The sequence below is a fragment of the Aythya ferina genome, assembly GCF_964211825.1.
Source record: "Aythya ferina genome assembly, chromosome: 1".
NCBI lineage: Eukaryota > Metazoa > Chordata > Aves > Anseriformes > Anatidae > Aythya > Aythya ferina.
Window position 1 is genome coordinate 92,453,817 of NC_140296.1, and position 16,247 is coordinate 92,470,063.

At 45.9% G+C, this 16,247-nt stretch overlaps 1 protein-coding gene across 9 annotated transcripts in view; it reads right to left on the minus strand.

Moving 5' to 3' along the window:
• Positions 1 to 1,643: 1,643 nt before the first annotated feature.
• The window catches only part of PDE9A (phosphodiesterase 9A), a 41,391-nt gene continuing 26,787 nt past the window's right edge, over positions 1,644 to 16,247 (minus strand). For 7 of the 9 annotated variants that reach the window (XM_084530517.1, XM_084530516.1, XM_084530519.1 and 4 more), the window contains 10 exons: positions 14,035 to 14,109; positions 11,271 to 11,357; positions 8,583 to 8,687; positions 7,906 to 7,988; positions 6,883 to 7,039; positions 5,586 to 5,699; positions 4,946 to 5,050; positions 4,301 to 4,429; positions 4,018 to 4,113; positions 1,722 to 2,491 (listed from right to left, as the gene is read on the minus strand). In XM_084530517.1, coding sequence (XP_084386643.1) covers positions 2,441 to 2,491; positions 4,018 to 4,113; positions 4,301 to 4,429; positions 4,946 to 5,050; positions 5,586 to 5,699; positions 6,883 to 7,039; positions 7,906 to 7,988; positions 8,583 to 8,687; positions 11,271 to 11,357; positions 14,035 to 14,109 — 1,002 coding nt within the window. In that variant the 3' untranslated portion in view covers positions 1,722 to 2,440. Of the gene's footprint in view, positions 2,492 to 4,017; positions 4,114 to 4,300; positions 4,430 to 4,945; positions 5,051 to 5,585; positions 5,700 to 6,882; positions 7,040 to 7,905; positions 7,989 to 8,582; positions 8,688 to 11,270; positions 11,358 to 14,034; positions 14,110 to 16,247 lie in introns of all 9 variants that reach the window. The other 2 variants (XM_084530513.1, XM_084530514.1) reach the window with 1 other exon arrangement.

Consider the following 16,247-nt stretch of genomic DNA (forward strand, 5'->3'; position numbering starts at 1 on the left):
ACATTCGCTCTTAGTCATCGGATTAGGGAGAGAAGAGATTAAATCACACTTCAGACATCTGTCTGGCTGCCTCCGAAAACTTTGTTTTCGTGCTAAGTGTAGATTTAAAATGTCACCCTGAAAACGTGTGACATTTTAATGGGCTGATTGCCAGGATCCTCAAATCTGTTCGTTTACATATGAATCACAGCATCAAATATTTTGGAAAAAAAAAAAAAGTGCAAGAAACTAGAATTATGAGAGAATGCCTTACCACCCCCTTGGTTAAGTGTATGTCAGGAGGATTGTCTCTTCAGAAATCTAATATTACAGAGGAAAACGAGATTAAAGAGCGCCGTGGCACTCCTATATATGCCAGAAGGTCATGATTACTGTGGTCTTTTTTACGACTGTCTATAAATAGCAGCCTGGACGTTCCCTGCTCTTTCAGTGAGCCACAGAGAGCATCGCAGCACCACAGCATGCGTCAGTGCAGCCCCGAGGAGGGCTCTCCACGCGTCTGATGCAGCTCCGGTAAGGTCAGCGGGATTGCACCAGCATCCTCTGGTCATCTCTGCAGTGCACACTTTCCAGTTTGCTCTGAAAAACCGATGGAGCCAAAGCAGGCAGCAAGAACCATCCATTACAAAGCTCCCGTGCGCTTCAATTAGGGAGAGCTGAGGAGCCTGCACTCTGCAATTAGCTACCAGGGTCCCTGATGAGGCGTGTGGGAGTTAAGCGCACGCATAAATACTTGCTGGATCAGGGCTTATGGTTAAAGAAAAGTCTTCCGGCTGAAACAAAACTTCCTATCAGGCTCTAACCCTTAAACAATTTTAGTGGGAGGAGGGTGCAGTCGAGTTCCTACAGCAGGTTTTCTCATCTAGTGTAACTAGCTCGGTGCAGGACTTGGCATGTCCTAAGCAATTGTTTATAGCTCCTGCACAGCACATCTGCTTCGGGAGCTGATTTGTGACGGAAATCTGCTTGAATGGAGATGGTAAATTTGATTTATTTGTGAAAAAGAAGTGAAGAATTCCGCAGCAAAACAATCTGGGTCACAATGTACTTTGGATTATAAGATTTAGTGCGGAAGAAAAGGTCCAAACCACACAATTCAAGTCCAACTTCCAAGGACCGCAAGTTTTGAGGTTAATCAAAACTAGGGCTTAGTTCATTTGTTCGTGAAGGCGCCTGCAGAGCTGGGAGCTGACCCCACGCTTGGATTTCACATCTACCGTGGGATCCCCCAAGACTGTGCAAATCCAGGGGGCAGACTCTTCTCCAGCTTGCAGCAGAAAGCCCAAAGCATGCACACAAACAGCTGCTTAAAGGAGCAGGCAGCCTGGCAGGAAGAGGCACCAGCAGAGCGAGCAGGCTGTGGCTCTGTCAAGGAGCTCGGGAAATGTGCAAGCAGGACTCAGGGATAGCTGCATTGAGATAATATTGCAGTCTGTGAGGCTCCCAGCCTTTGCAAGGCATCGCTGCAAGGGATGCTCTTTCCGTGCGGCTCTCATGGTATGATTATATCACCAAAACTGTTTCTGAAACCTCTCATCTTAAGGAGACCAGACCCTCCCCTCTCATTAACAGCCCCTCACCTTGCATTCACTTGGGTTCACTCTGTGGACACATACGCAAAAGAAAACAAGTACGACACCCACTTCTGTAGAAGAATATATTATTTAGCAGATCAGTTTAAAAGTAAAAAAAAAAAAAAAAAATCTGTACATCTTTGAAGGTTCTTCTTGGTGGTGGTGTTGCTTTTTGCTTCCTTGAGGATAAAAATCTGCTTGCACAGTGGTGTCAGCGTGGTGCTCCCCCCCTTTTGCTTGTGCTGAAGGACCCCCTGACGCCAGCTGTACAGGGCCTCAAAGAGAACCCGCAAACCCATGAAGGTTTTTTTTTTTTTTTTCTGACTTCTTCTAGTATAGAAAAACAAAATTGCTGGGCTTCTGAATGTACTGTGAACACTATAAAATTCAGAGAATAATACAGAGAAATGTGTCATTAGGGCCTACTTGGCAAACAAAAATATCTGCCAGGGCCCCTGTCAGAATACAAGCATCTGTTAAGCTATGCTGCAATTAGCATACCGCTGTACACGTATATGTGGTATCTTGACTAAAACAACTTTTTCTTTTGTTTTTGGACGCCAGTGGATCATTTTTTTTTCCAGAAACGGCTCCTTTCTCAGCTCCACTTTGCCCATAAAGACAGCAGGCCTAATTCCCAGTGGTGGCCAAAAACGCTGCAGGCGGGAGCTGTGCTGCAACCTGCGCGGCGTCCGCAGGGGTGGCAGCGCCCGGGCGGGCGGGCAGGGCATCCCTCCTGGCCACCTCTCCTCCTGAGTGGTCCCCGGTGGGTTTTGACGTAGCCGTCAGGTCTGGTTGGCAAATACAGTATTTCTTGGAAAGAAAATAACCTTAGGGGTTATGCTTTGCTCAAAGTCCTTCTCGTCTCATTTCTCGGTACTGCCGGTGGTCAGGCTGTCGTTTTTCTTCTGCTGCAACTGGGAGGAAGAGCAAAGCAACATTAGCATTGTGGATTTGCACAGCTGCTGTGAATCCAGCACTCATCTCCCCACAGCTTGCTATGGCACAGGCAACATTTCATCCAAACAGCACTGGGGCGAGGCCTGGAGGAAACAGAACTCGGTGTTCCTACCATCTGCCCCGTTATGCTCTAGGACTATTCGCTAACCCCTCTTGTTTCAGGTTATTTCTGAATTCAGGCAGCTTGTATTTTCCTAAGACCTCTTGTGTCAACAGACCGTAATTAAAGCTCCATCGGTTTGTATGAACTTTCTGTTTTGACAGCTTCTGTAAAGCAGAAGTAAAATTTCAGCTCGGGTTGAAAAATGAAGAGGTCTTGGAAAGTCTTGCACTCATCTTCGAGTTCTTCTTCCCTCCTTTGAGAAATGCTCCACTCTAAACTGAAGACTTTATTCTCATTTATAACTCAGCGCCCTCAAAATGTGTGGTCTTTGATTAACCAGCCTTAGGATTTGTGCTGCTGAGAGGCTTTTCCTCCAAACCACTTGGAAGGAGGTGGGAGCTACAGCAGAAAGCCACCACCATCCTCCTCATCCAGCCTGGGACATCCATGTGAATGAACCTTCAACTAGTGCTCCAGGGCACTTCCCAATTTATTTAATGACACAGTGACAGATAGTGTCCTGTCTACATGATAAATTCGTTCATGTCTGAGAAAACCCAGGAGTGCAATGCCTTTCAGGCAGGTTTTGCTGCCTGTCTCAGCACAGCAATGAAGTGCTGGAAGAGGCATGCAAGGAAGGTGTGCAAGGAAGGCATACGTGCCTCCTGGGGCAGGCTGGGGCACCCACTCCTGGGTTTTGGCCTTGGGCTCTGCCCTGCTGATGGAGCCTGGAGGCCACACAGCTGTGACTGGAGGGAGCAAAGACTGTTACATGTATATCTGACCTTCCCTAAGCCTTACATGTCAAAACAAGAGGCTCTTTGTAAACAGAGGTCCCCACTCAGCCTGAGCTGTGGACGGTTTCATTTGCTTTGTGTTCAATCCTACTAGATGCTGTGTATCTGAGAGCAACCCCTCATAAAATTCAAGCCCGTCCCTGTTGACAGACATGTGAGTGGAGGTTCCTTCCCAGAAAAGATGTCTCGGTGGTGCAGTCCCTTGAACTGCCCGAGCCCAGGACATTTTCTGCTACCCAGTCCAGGCCAGCTCCTTCCCAGGGGAAGGCAGCTCCCTCTTGGAAGAGCAGTTTGCTGTTGCTCTCCCCTCAGGTTGTTTTCCCTGGGCTTGTCCTCCAGGTGCCCCTCCTACAGGCATCTCCATCCCCACAGCCGTGCTGGGGTGGGTGCAGGCTGCTCGTGTGCATGCAGGCTGTTTGGTGGCACGTGCCTGCCTCCAGCTCAGTGTGATTAATGTGTTTCTCATGATTATGACTATGCTAGAAGCATTCCTACTGTTTTGAAATTAAAGGGCTATTAAATTACAGTGTTTCACTTATGAAATCACAATGTTTGCTTTATCAAGGAGATATTTATGGCTCACCTCTCTCATAGCATCATCTATCTGTTTTAATTCCTCATAGCGGTCCCTGGATTCCCAAAGGGGCTGGAGCATCACCTCCTCCACTTCTGGGAACAGCTGGATGAAAAACAAGAGAGAAAGCTGACGTCTCCTCTCGCATTCATTAACCCGTACATGCTAGAAGTGGACACAAGGCAGGGTGTGGAGCAAACATCCTCATTTCCCTGGCTAATTCAACACCCATCAGAGCCCATGACGAAGCTCTGCATGCTCCTGGTTCTGCCCCTGGCCTTGGCTGACCCACCTTTGTTACCGTCTCGAACATGGGGATGAGAACGAACTTCAGGAAGCCGATCTGCGCCGTCGGCTTGGTCACTTTATCGCGGTCCATGAAAGGTGCCACGGGAAGCCCCTCTGATTTTTCTCGGTCACTCTGGAACAAATCCAGAGTTAAGGGATGTTAATCTTGGCTGCAAGCCCATAGGGAGAGCAATGTACCAAGCAGACAGCTAGCTAAAGGGCGGTAGCCTTCAGGTGCAGATCTCAGTGGTGTCATAACTTACTGTTTCTATGCAAATTCATGGGCAGGGGAGTCAGAGACTGCACATGCAAAAAAGATATCCCACTGCAGACTTTCACCTACTGGCCTGTGGGCACTTTTTTTTTGGGTGGCCAAAACAATAAGGCACAGAGAAACTGTATTTTTGAGGAAAAAGCTGCAGATGCAGTGAGCTAGAAGAGTGTTGTCTTTCCTCTATGAATTGCAGTCAGTTGCATTCATTTGCTTTCTGAACAGCTTGTCTTGCTGACTTGCTTCTCCGGCCTTCCATAAAAGAAGCCTTTCTGTCCCAGAGCTAGCCCAGGCTGTCAGGCAGCCGAGCACCCAGAGCTGAGGTGGGATCCGGCCACAGCAGCCTGTTGTGCGACTGCGTTGCTCCCTCATTCTTACCTGCATAAAATATTCCTCTAGCAAGCAATCTACCCAGGGCTCTGCAACTTCCATCGGGCGGACTTCGTTGGAGATATCGCAGCATTTTATCAGTATCATCTTCAGCTGAAAGAGGATAATCCTTTAATACTCCAGTCTTCATACCAGCCCCTTTTCCCCTAGCCAGAACCCGTGTCCTTACGATGCAGTGGGAGGGCATGTTCTCAGACAGAAAGGACAGCTTTAGAAATAAATCAGGGGTCTCGAATGGATTCTGTTCCACTCTCCCAGTTACCCTGTGTAAACCACTTCTCCGCGCTCTGCCTTGTTTGCCCTGTCTGCAACACTGGGATGCGATCCAGCAGGATGTGTGCTTCCCTGCTGTGTGAAGAGGTTCGGTCCCAAAAGGCCATGAAGCTCATTGTGAAGCAGGGCTTAGAGGCTGTGGGGAAAGGCTTCCCTGGGTGTTGAAGACTCCAGGACTTTTAAAGCCGGAATAGTCTATTTAATAGAGACTAATTCCAAATTTAAAATCATTTTGGTGGGGCAGGGGATTCTATTTAACAACGAACCTTGGATCCTGATTTTTAAATAAATAAACATTAATCTACAAGATTTCACACTGTGCACAGAAAAATGATAATCCACAAAATCTCCTTACACAGGTCATGTGTTCTTCATTTGAGTAATCAAAATTTTCCATTTTTTCCTTGAAAGAGTCCAGTATTTCTGCATGTCTCGCCATGTCTGTAGCCAGGATCAACGTAATTATCCCCTAGCAAAGAAAACATGTTCACATATTAACTTGACATTCTTTACAAAGTCTATTATTGCAGAGTAAAATAGGGTCTTTCACAAATGAAAAACCTCATGTATTACTACATTGTTAACACAATGTAGACTTGGAACCATTAAACAAACTGGAAAAGGGTAACAGAAAATCCATGGTGTATGAAGATCTCGGTTGGACAGATCTGTGACACTGGTGTGACATTCCAAAGGTGCTAAGGTTTTTCCTTTCTGATTGACTAAGTGTGGAAGTACAAACTTTACAACAGGATGCTAAAAGCCGCTCTCTATTTGCCAAGATCCACTTTTGTTCCCTTGCAAAGCGGTGCACACTTTGGTTCTGACTCTTAATGGAGACAACAAAGAAGAGAGAAAGACCAGCAGACCCGCACTACTACCAGTAGTAGTGCTCATCCTTCTTGGATGAAGGGCTTTGAAATAACCAAGCACAACCAATATGTTAGGAGCTCCATATCCTTGTGCAAGGCATGGCTTATGATGGGAAAATATGTGGTTAATTTAAAGTTGTGGGTTCTCTTGCAGATCAGTCCCTTTTGGGCCCATGCCTGCTTCCCCTGCACCAGCAGAATCAGTGACTCCAAAAGGACCGGCGTGTGAGCCCTCACATTGGTCTGCAATTTCAGTTGGTGTGAAGGAAGCTGTAATGTAGAAACTAAGAAGAAATTTTGGTCCCTAGTGCTCTAATGGGAATTCTAGCATATTTCCCTTTCTCAGGGATAACCGTGACAACTCTCAGTCCGCCAGAGCCTCTTCAACTGTAGAAGTGCTCTGCTGTTGCAAATCTTTTCCCATTTTGAAGCCCTGCTTTAAAATTAATGCAACGTTCTCTTAAAGCATAAACTTCTACCACGAGAGCATGATCCTTTCCCAGACAGAGCTAATCGGCTCCTTCAATAACATAAATAACTACACAAAAAATGTCATGGGCTTTAACAGTCAGGATGTGCTCATTATTTCTCAGCAAGACATTCCAGGAAGTGCTCCTGTGGACATTTTCCAAGAATCCCTCTTGGATCCTCCCAGTGCGAGGGGCTTTTTCAGTCTTACCTTCTGGGGAATGATTCACTTTGCAGCTTACAGCAGGGAGGATGTGCATGCTGCATCTGCGGGAACAGTCTGTATAGCACAGATGGGACCAGCATTCGTACCTGTCTTATCTGCTTGAATTGGTCCTGGTCGACATTGGAGAAAATGTTATATTCTGGCTGGGAAATGATCTGGAAAGCCACAGCACAGTGATGGTTCTCCAGTGGGGAGATGTCATTGTAGCGTACTGCCAGCTCCGTTCGTGCATTTATCTGATAGCTAATGTACAGAAAGAAAAACAATGAGAGCTCCTGCAGACTCACACTAGTTGCTCTAAATCATGCTGCTTCCTTTTATTTACATTCTTCTGAATACTTATTCAATTAGCTGCAGTTTGGCTTTTGATTGTTAATACTAAATCAGATTTTTAGAGAAGACAGATAGGACTCTAACATCATCTCAGACACTCTTCCTCCGTCTTTTTTTTTTATTTATTTATTATTTCACCAAGTCTCTGTAGCTTAAAGTCACATAAAATAAACACAGAAGGAGCTGTCTGGGCTTCATCCAACCCCCACTGATGCTGATGGACAGATTCTCACAGATCTCGGTTGGAACTGAGCTCTGCCCTTATTTAATGAGTGGCTACAAATAAATTAGATCATCTTCCTCTGTTCTTCACACAGGCATACATGCACACAAAAGTGACCATGTGTCAACAAATCTAATTTCCTGACACGGTATTAAATAGGAGAACATACATTTCATAATTAATAATTACGAAGTAATGTGCAAGTCAAATAACCCTTGGCATTTTAGTGCAATTATTCCATCTTGGATGGTGGAGCTATACGCGTCTATGCCTTCATTCTCTCAGCTGTGAAACATTTACTTTGTTTTCTCAGGAGCGGGGGACTAGCTGAGGCAGAGATCTGCAAAAGCCTTTCCCTTACAGAGCCAAGGCCAGCTGGCAGCCCCCATCCAGACCTGAGTTTTCTGCCTTAGCCCATGCATGAGTGAATGGCAGGGCCTTGGGGGAAGGTCGTTGCCAGCTCAAGCTGTGAGAAGGAAAACCTGCTCCACCAAAAATGCCAGCTGGCCTTGCCTTCCCAACAGGCTCTAAGGCAAGCACAAGGCAGACTTACGTGTTGTTATAGCCCGGATGGTCCAAGTCGTGGCATACTGCCGCAGTCATGAGAATCAAGATGTCGATTTGGGAAAATTTATCCTGCAAAATACAAAACGTTAATGTAGCATTGCAATTTCTACTTCGCCTGTTCCCAGAAATTAAAAGAAGTTAAAAAAAACACCTACATTTACATTTCGGAGAGAAGCAAATCTGAGCAAAACGAGGTATTTTTCTATACATCCATTTACTTCAGTCAAGAGAGAGAATTCTGCCTTCCCTTCCAGCAAAAATGACTCAGATTTGACTTTGTTGCATTAAATAGCAGCAGCTCAAAGGAGCCAATTTGCTTGAAACTTGCTTTTACTTCAGAGCTCATATAAAAGCACGGAGATAGCAGCACAGGCCCTTAACAGGTCATTTGGGCATCCTGATTAGTTAAGGTAGGGCTGGAAGGTAGCTGCCATTATATTCTGCATTAACTAAAGCCATGGCAAGAGTGGGAAAAAAAATAAAACTCAGTATCTCTACAGCTTCTGAATAGGATGAACTTCAACAAGTTCATTCAAACAAGTTTTTCTCCATACTCCCGGCAAGAAATGACAGAAGCTGAGATGTATAACTATGGATTAAAAAAAAAAAAAAAAAGGCTATTTCTGACTGGATCAAATCTAGTTTCTACAGAAAGACACATACCTGGAGACTGCAGAGCGAGATCATGCTGTACATCATCTGGGTCACGCAGAAGCAGTGCCGGAAATTGTGAAAGGGGTTGTTTCTGTAGTTGTCATGAATGCACAGCTGCAAAGAGAGGGAGTGGAGTGGTCAGAGATAGGAGAGCTCTTTCTTTATAAAAACGTGTGTGTGTATGCTTCATGCTGTCCCCGGAGGCACTCTGTGTCCCCACAGGAGTCCTGTGGAGCCCAGCATCAGTCTCTGTTAGGACAGGGTGACAGCACAGGGACCTGACGCTGCCTTTAGAGGGGAGGATGAGAGGTCACTGCCTTTCAAGAGTCTTCCAGCAGGTAAAGCCGGCATCAGCTTCTCCCTCCGACCAGCTGGCCCCAGGCAAACATCCCAGCACAGCTGGAGGTGCATCTCAGGTTGGCGACAGGGCTCTGTGCTCTCATCCTGAATTGGTGGGTAAACAGCAGCGCTGGGGCGTGGAAAGAGCTCAAAGTACATCGCCAGTGCCCTCTCTTGCACCTTTATAAAGGGTGAATTTACTGCAAGAATCCTCATGCCCCACCAGGATCCAGCCCTTCAACCAGGAAACCGAATTCTAGGAGGTTTTAGACGAAGTCAAGAGAGCTGTGGGCTTTCAATGCTTTTGAAATATTTGGGGGGCTTCATTGCAAAAGCCGCTCAGCTTCTTCTTCAGCAGGGACTTCAGAAATGTCACTTCATTTTACAACAAACAACAACTAACACCCCGCTATAGCTGACAGCCGGGCTGGTGGGCGGCATCTCACCGCCACCGCACCGGCACCGTGGTCGTGCCCAGGCACTGTGCAGCACCGCGGGGCTCTAACGTATGCATCCAGCAGCGCAGCCCCGAGCATCCCAGGGGAGCCCTGACTCAGAGCACTGGAGGGCTGGAGTGACTGGGCTGCGTTAGTCATCCTCCCCTCCGCTTTCTGGAACGTTTCTGCAGCCAGTGGATGTGGGAGCAGGAAGGCAGGCGTGCGCCAGAGGCGGCTTTTCCTCACCCGCTTTCAGTTCAAACCGGTGCCCACGCTGTGCCTGGGGAGGTAGCACAGGTGGAAGCAAAGTCCTCCAGGATTATTTTTTTTTAAAGCATCTTTCTGTGAAGGCGGTGTTTGAGAATGGAAAATACATAAAAAAAAAAACACCTCCCCTCATTGTTCGCAAATGCTAGTGGTAACAAACTACGTGGAGATGCAAGCTGATGGGAAGCTGCCTGCCCTAGTGCTCGTGGGTGGCATGTTGGTGTGTGCTGACGTGCCACCTTGTTGCCTGTGTTTTCAGGCTGTGAGACAGGAGGAGGAGGATTTCTGTTTCATTTGCTCTGTGCTAGCCCTGATTGTATTGGGTTTCATCCTACCCCTTCCGTTCAGCTGCTTTCTAAGGTCAGCAGCACCAAGCTTTTCATCTGCCTTCTTCGGGGAGAGATTTCCCAGTTCCTGATCCTTTTTTTTCTCTCCCCTTTAATACAGTCATAGGATTTTTCTAAAATGGCTTAACCGATCCTACACATAAACTCCAGCTAAGTTTTATGCCTTATCTAGGGACCTCATAGTAACTGTAGTCCCCTTTATCCCTTCCTCCAGTCTCTAATCACCCTAAAGCCTTCAGCCTGCAGCAGCACCCCAAGCCGTGACAACCTCTGCCCTGTGCATGCTGGTGCCCAGGTGCCTCTGCTCTTGTTGAGATGATGCTTTGTGTTTTCTAGCCACCTTCTCTGAAAGTGTGGAATTTGTTCAGTCCTTCCTGGGGGTCTACATCAAGCATGTAAAACAGCCAAACTGTCCCCTCTATTCTGTGCACAGTCCTCAGGAGGAGACTGGCAAGACATAATTCTTCTCTAGAGAAATTGTACAAGACATCCACATACTGAACACGATGTTTTTAAGTCTTGTTTTGATCAATTTTCCAGGTGGATGAGCAAGTTCAGCTAACTGTAATTCTTCAGAGCATCCCTAAATCCTTCTTAAACAATCAGCAGAACATTTACTGCTCCACATCCTCTAGGAATATGATAGGTTTTTCTGAGAAAGCTTTTTTTTTTTTTTTTTTTTTTTTTTTTTTTTTTTGCCTGAGAAAGTCAATGCTTTTGGCAAATTTTGTCTTGCAGTCTTTCTTGGACCTGACAACACTGACTTTGTAATGCTCCAGCATCTCTTCTATAGACATCTTAGTTTTGCTATGATCTTGTCTTTCATGGTTTGCATCTCTGCCAAATTCTCAACATTAAAGACCAAAGGAAAAAAAGAGAAAAAAGAAAAAAAAAAAAAGTTATTTAGCTTCTCAGAATTTCCTTTTCCTTCCGGCCTTGCTCTTTTACTCCCTGTGATTAAGCACACTGAACAATTATTGCAAAGACTATTTTTTTGACCATATCTGAAGCTACTCATCTTGTCTCCACTTATGTTTGTTTCCAAGAGCGCTCACTGGAAATGAACTGCTCTTAATAATAGAAAGCTCAGCAAACAAATGCAAGGCAGTTAAAAAATTGTCATTGAGAATTGTCATCTGTGACCACAAGAATGCAAACATCTGCTGAAGGACTTAAATTTTAAGAATTTGTATAGATTGCCTGATTTCAGTGGTATTACTTGCGTAAGCCAAATTAATTCCTTGCGTGTTTCACTTATTGATTTTAAATTTGAAAAATGGCAAATATCAGTAATTTGAAATACTTACCAACCACCTCTTTAACGTGATAGGATTGATGTTGAAGTCTTTCACCAGCCCGAGATCATGGTACATATGTTCCAAACAACTCAGCATCTGTAGGCAGGAATAGACAGGTTATTGGCTCGGTAAATATCATCTGAGTTTACAGTATGTTGCAAAGTGAATTTCCTCCTTGCAAGCATTGAATAATTGCAGGGCCCTCTTGCTAAGATGAAAGAAAGACGTTCAAAGATTGCATGATTAAAGACAGTACAAGAGGGGAGGCAGGGAGGTTCTGAGAGCTTTTTGAAGTAGGCAGATCACTGTGGACTTCACAGGTTTTGTGCTGGGCTTTGAATCACACCAGCTCTCTTTAGTAATTGTGATTTGTACATATCACAGCAATTTCTTCTCGTGAAAAAGTATAGCCATTTTTCTAATTCAGGGGGGATGTGGGCTTGTGATAGTTCTCAATGAAATCAAGGGATGGAAACGGCTGAGGTCCTAGCTGCACAGCAACTGACAGCAGAAAGCTATCCCTCAAGAAATGCGTGCTCTGGTTCGAACTCTGCAACACTGCAGCGGGTTTGGGAACATCCATCCACTCCCTTGAACTCTAGCTGTGACTCCCAGCAGCTGAAAGGCGAGGGCGGGCTGCTCCTCCGAGACAGCATCTGCTCTGCAGCGGGAAGGGGATGCAGGCAGTTCAGCCCTGCCGCTCCCCATTCGTCTTCTGGGTTCGAAAACATGTTGCAGACGAGAGGTATCGATAATCCGATGTGTCTGGGCACACAGCAGCTGCCACCCGCCAGACACGAGCAGATTTCCGGGAGTTCAGGAGCCTGCGTATCTGCATTCCCATTTCTGAGGGCAAAATCTGCAGGGGGTAAAGTGCAGCCGTGATACGAGGCGCTGCAGTCCTCGCTGGAGACCGATCCGGGGGTTTTGATACGATGAGTGCAATGTCACCAATGTGGCCTGGGAGATATTTTCAGTCGGTTAGGTTTGTGTTATGTAGGCTCTTACAAACACTCCCAGAAAAATGACTTCATCTGATGAATTTTTATATGTATCCAGGGAATATACATCGTTCATGCAGAAACAAGGGGGCTGATTTTGAGTCATTCGAACAGGAAGAAAAAGTTTTTCCTACAGGACCCAAGGGGCAATGCCACAAGCTGCTCAGTGCTCCCAGCATCTTGCTGTAGACCACCGTGTCCTGCTCCTAGCCCACCTAAAGCAGAGAAACTCAGGTTTGTAATCTGCCTGCTCCACGTGGGGCATGCAGACAAATGCTCCTTGCTAAACAAGCACTGGCAGAATCGAAATACTCTCTGTAAACACAACCCAGAGCTGAAAGGGTGAGACAAACCCATCTGGTGCTCTGCTCACCCGAGCTTGCACAGTATCTTATTGCTGAGCAGCATGCCTCCTTGCAGGGCATGCCTAATCTCCACACCCTCTTGTTAGCCTCCTTCACGCCACCATATAGTGTTTCCCAGCACTCGGAACGAGTTGCTGTGCTAAAACACTACGCCTCAGCGCACAAGAATCCGTGGATAATGGTTTTTTGTCTCCATTTTGTCCCTATTCTTTCTTAACAGGCAGAGCAACGAGCCAGCAGTGCTGCGGCCCACCTGGCAGGTCGTAATTCTCTCGTGTGTTAGACCTGACAAGAGCTGAAAAGTTGGGGGCGAGCCATTTTGCCTGGGCAGCCGTATGGCTGTGATACAGGGAAAAAGGGCTGGGGGAGGGAGCTGTAACTGCTGAGCACCAGCCCCAGCTTGGCACAGACCGTGGGATGTGCTGCCAGCCTCTGCCAGTGGGAGACTGACCCAAAGCCACCGGAGAGCCCTTCTGCTCTTCTACCAGCCAGATGCAATATCCGACAGGAAGCATGCTGTTCCTGTTGGAGGGTGTGGGGTGTTTTTCCATGTCATGTTGCTCTAGAGGTGCTGAGCCAGAATGACTCTTGCACTCGTCTTATTGAGACAGTAATTAAGGTAATTGCTGCTGGAGGTGCTGCTAGAACGTCCCACTCCTTCCCTTGAGGAAAGCCCAGCATTAAACCCCTGGTTTAGCCCTGCTCTCCCTTACATTTTTCCTAGGTGACATTTGCTCTTATTTACTGAACCTTGTTTTAGATTATATTATAAGCTGACCATTACGGGGGCATCCTTCGCCTTCAAGTTTCTGCAGAGGTCTACACGTGAGCTTCCTAGGAGCTTCTGCAGTACAGGTGACGAACAAAGAATAACACTAATAGCACTAAAAACTTGCAGCAGCAATAGGAAAAAAAGAAAAAGCAAAAGCAGTAAGAAAATACTGACAGGTCATGCATGCTGGTTGGCAACCTCTTCACAATGCACTGCAGAAAAACCCTTTCCTAAAAGTGTATGAATCAACACATGCACCTCTGCCTGCCTTCATACAGCAGCACTCAGCTTCACTGATTATTGCTGATGCCCTTAAGCATGTGCTTTGCTAGGGATTGATTTTTTTTCAGATGAAATGGCACAGGAGAACTCCTGTGGCAGCAATGATAGTGCACTGGTCATTGTGAGACATTAGGAAAAGATTAAAGGGGAAAAAAAAAAGAGGGGTCAGAGTATCATAATTAGCATTATCTCTCTGGCATCTGGTTGGGAAAAGTACCATGATATGAAGATGAAAAAAATACACTGGTAAGGCGCAGAGAAGGGAAAAAAATGCTCTGGACTATCTGAAAGGGCTCTTCTGGCCTTTCTGGCTCTCAGAAAAAGTGAAAACCCAGCTAGAATGGCATTGGTACCTCGTTGGGCTCCCACAGCCAGACGTCAAACGTTGGTTTCCGAAGTGCTTCGATGGTCTCCTGGGACAGCATGTACTGCAGATAAAAAAGCAGCCAGCATTAGCAAGGGTCCCCTGCCACCAGTTCCCATCCACACTGGGTTTAGCCAGATTTCCCAAGCAAAAAGCAACACGTCTCTCCCTCTGCCTGCCTAGCAGCGGGCTGCTGATCGGCGGGGGTCCTCCCAGAGTAGGTTTGGGAGGAGATGGAGGAGGATGGAGGTGTTATGAGTGGGCTTGCAGGTAAATCCAGCAAGGGGATGGAAAGGGCATGGGTGTGGATCCGTCCCTGACTGCAGCGACTCCTCTGCCGGCTGAGCATCGCGACACGTGGTGCAGCCAGTCCTGGCGGGATGCTGTGGAGCGTCTGTGGTGCTTGTAGCACTAAATTAGCTGCCGGGTGTGATGTATCATCTTTCGGGTGATTTATGCTCCCACTCTGTGTATTTTTTCAAGAACGCCTACATTTTCAAAGCTGTTGTCAGCCTGCGCGATTTGAGTGATTTTTTGTTGTTACGCTCAGAGGCACAAAACAGAATTGAGCTCATCGGCCAGTTACAATTTGTTTACAGAAATGAAAAAAAAAAGGAGCACGGAGGGTTAAAAAAACAGGCAAAATCTGCACTCTCCTGAATCACATTTTCAAGACTCTGTTGATCAGAGTCATTCTGGGACACAAAAGCCTTGTAGCTTTAATTGGCACATTTACTATGGCTGTCTCTAATTAGTTTGGGCTTACTGTGCTGAGCAGGTGAATGAAATTACCCGAGTCTCAAATTGTTGATACTCAAGGAAGGGTAACACTGAAGACAAATTTTTCTTCTTGAGAAGGCAATGATGTTTTTGAATATATAATGTACATTTAATAATGATGTTCTGCAAGAAGTCTGTGAATTGCCAGTGCTGGTTTGTTATTTGTTCACATCTTCATTCAGTGGATTCATCGCTTCCTAGCCTCTATTAACACTGGACAAATCCAGCACCTGACAACTGATAACAAATTTTACAAATCTATCAAACAGAAGCCAAACTTCTTCTGAAACCAAAACACCTATGAGCTTTGGTCTCTGAGGAATACAGATTACTGGTTTGCCTCATAGTCACTCAGTACAACTCTGGTTGTTAATTCAGGGTTGTAATATCATAGTGGTAGATCTAAAATTGATTTGACTTTAAATCTACTTTATTATCAAAGGAAGTTACCAAGGGGGAAAAAAATCAATTTTAGAACTGGTGCTTTACGGAAATGTGTGTTAATGTCAGGAACACAGTCCCATTGGGCAAAAGTTAATGAAAAGAAATGTAAGGCAGCTTCCGAGACCTAGACGTCGCTTTTGCTAGGCAGAACAGAATAAGCAGCAGCCTTCTACTAGCACGGTAGGACTTACAATGGGCTGCTCTCTAAAGCTCTGAAGACAAATTTGCAAGGACGCACGTCCATATCAGATACTTGCACCACAGGTGACCACGTGCACTGGAGAGTGACTGAGCCAACTTTGATGTGTGCAAGCAAATGTCTGCTGTTAGCATGATTTGCATGCATGTGAGCTGGTGTTTTGTGAAGGCCTGGGCTGGGCACAGGGCAGAGCACACCTGGTAGCTTTGTAAAACTGTGGCCAGAGCAAAGAGCAAAGATCCAGTGTGCTTCATGGTCCCAGCCCCATTCATCACTGCAGGTTTCTACGTGTATGTACCCAGCAGACATTTTTCTTCAAGCACTACTGTGTTGTTTTCTTTTTTTTTTTTTTTTGTCTAGTGAATACACTAACTTCTTTTCTCAGGGACAATGAATCATCCTGGAGAGAATCCAATGTCGCATTTTCTCTCTGTTTCCCTAGGTGAAGCATCCCCATAAATTACTTTTTAAATTAAAAAATAATCCATTAGGAGAAACCAGGCAGCAGAACTATTTTCAATTACAGTAGAGCTTTATAGGCCTTTCTGGTTGTTTACTACAAGCATGCAGAATAAACAAATATAACTAGACAAAAGAGCGCTTAAATGTTGACAAATGCAAAATGTTCATTAACATTTCAAACGCTAATGAGCTTTCAAGTATTAAAGACTACTGAGGAACCAACTTGAAGCTCACCGCAGGCAATGACATTACGGAAGCTTTTCCATTAGCTTCCAGGGATTTTGGATCAGGCCCTGGGTTTAGAAGAGCTGGGGGGT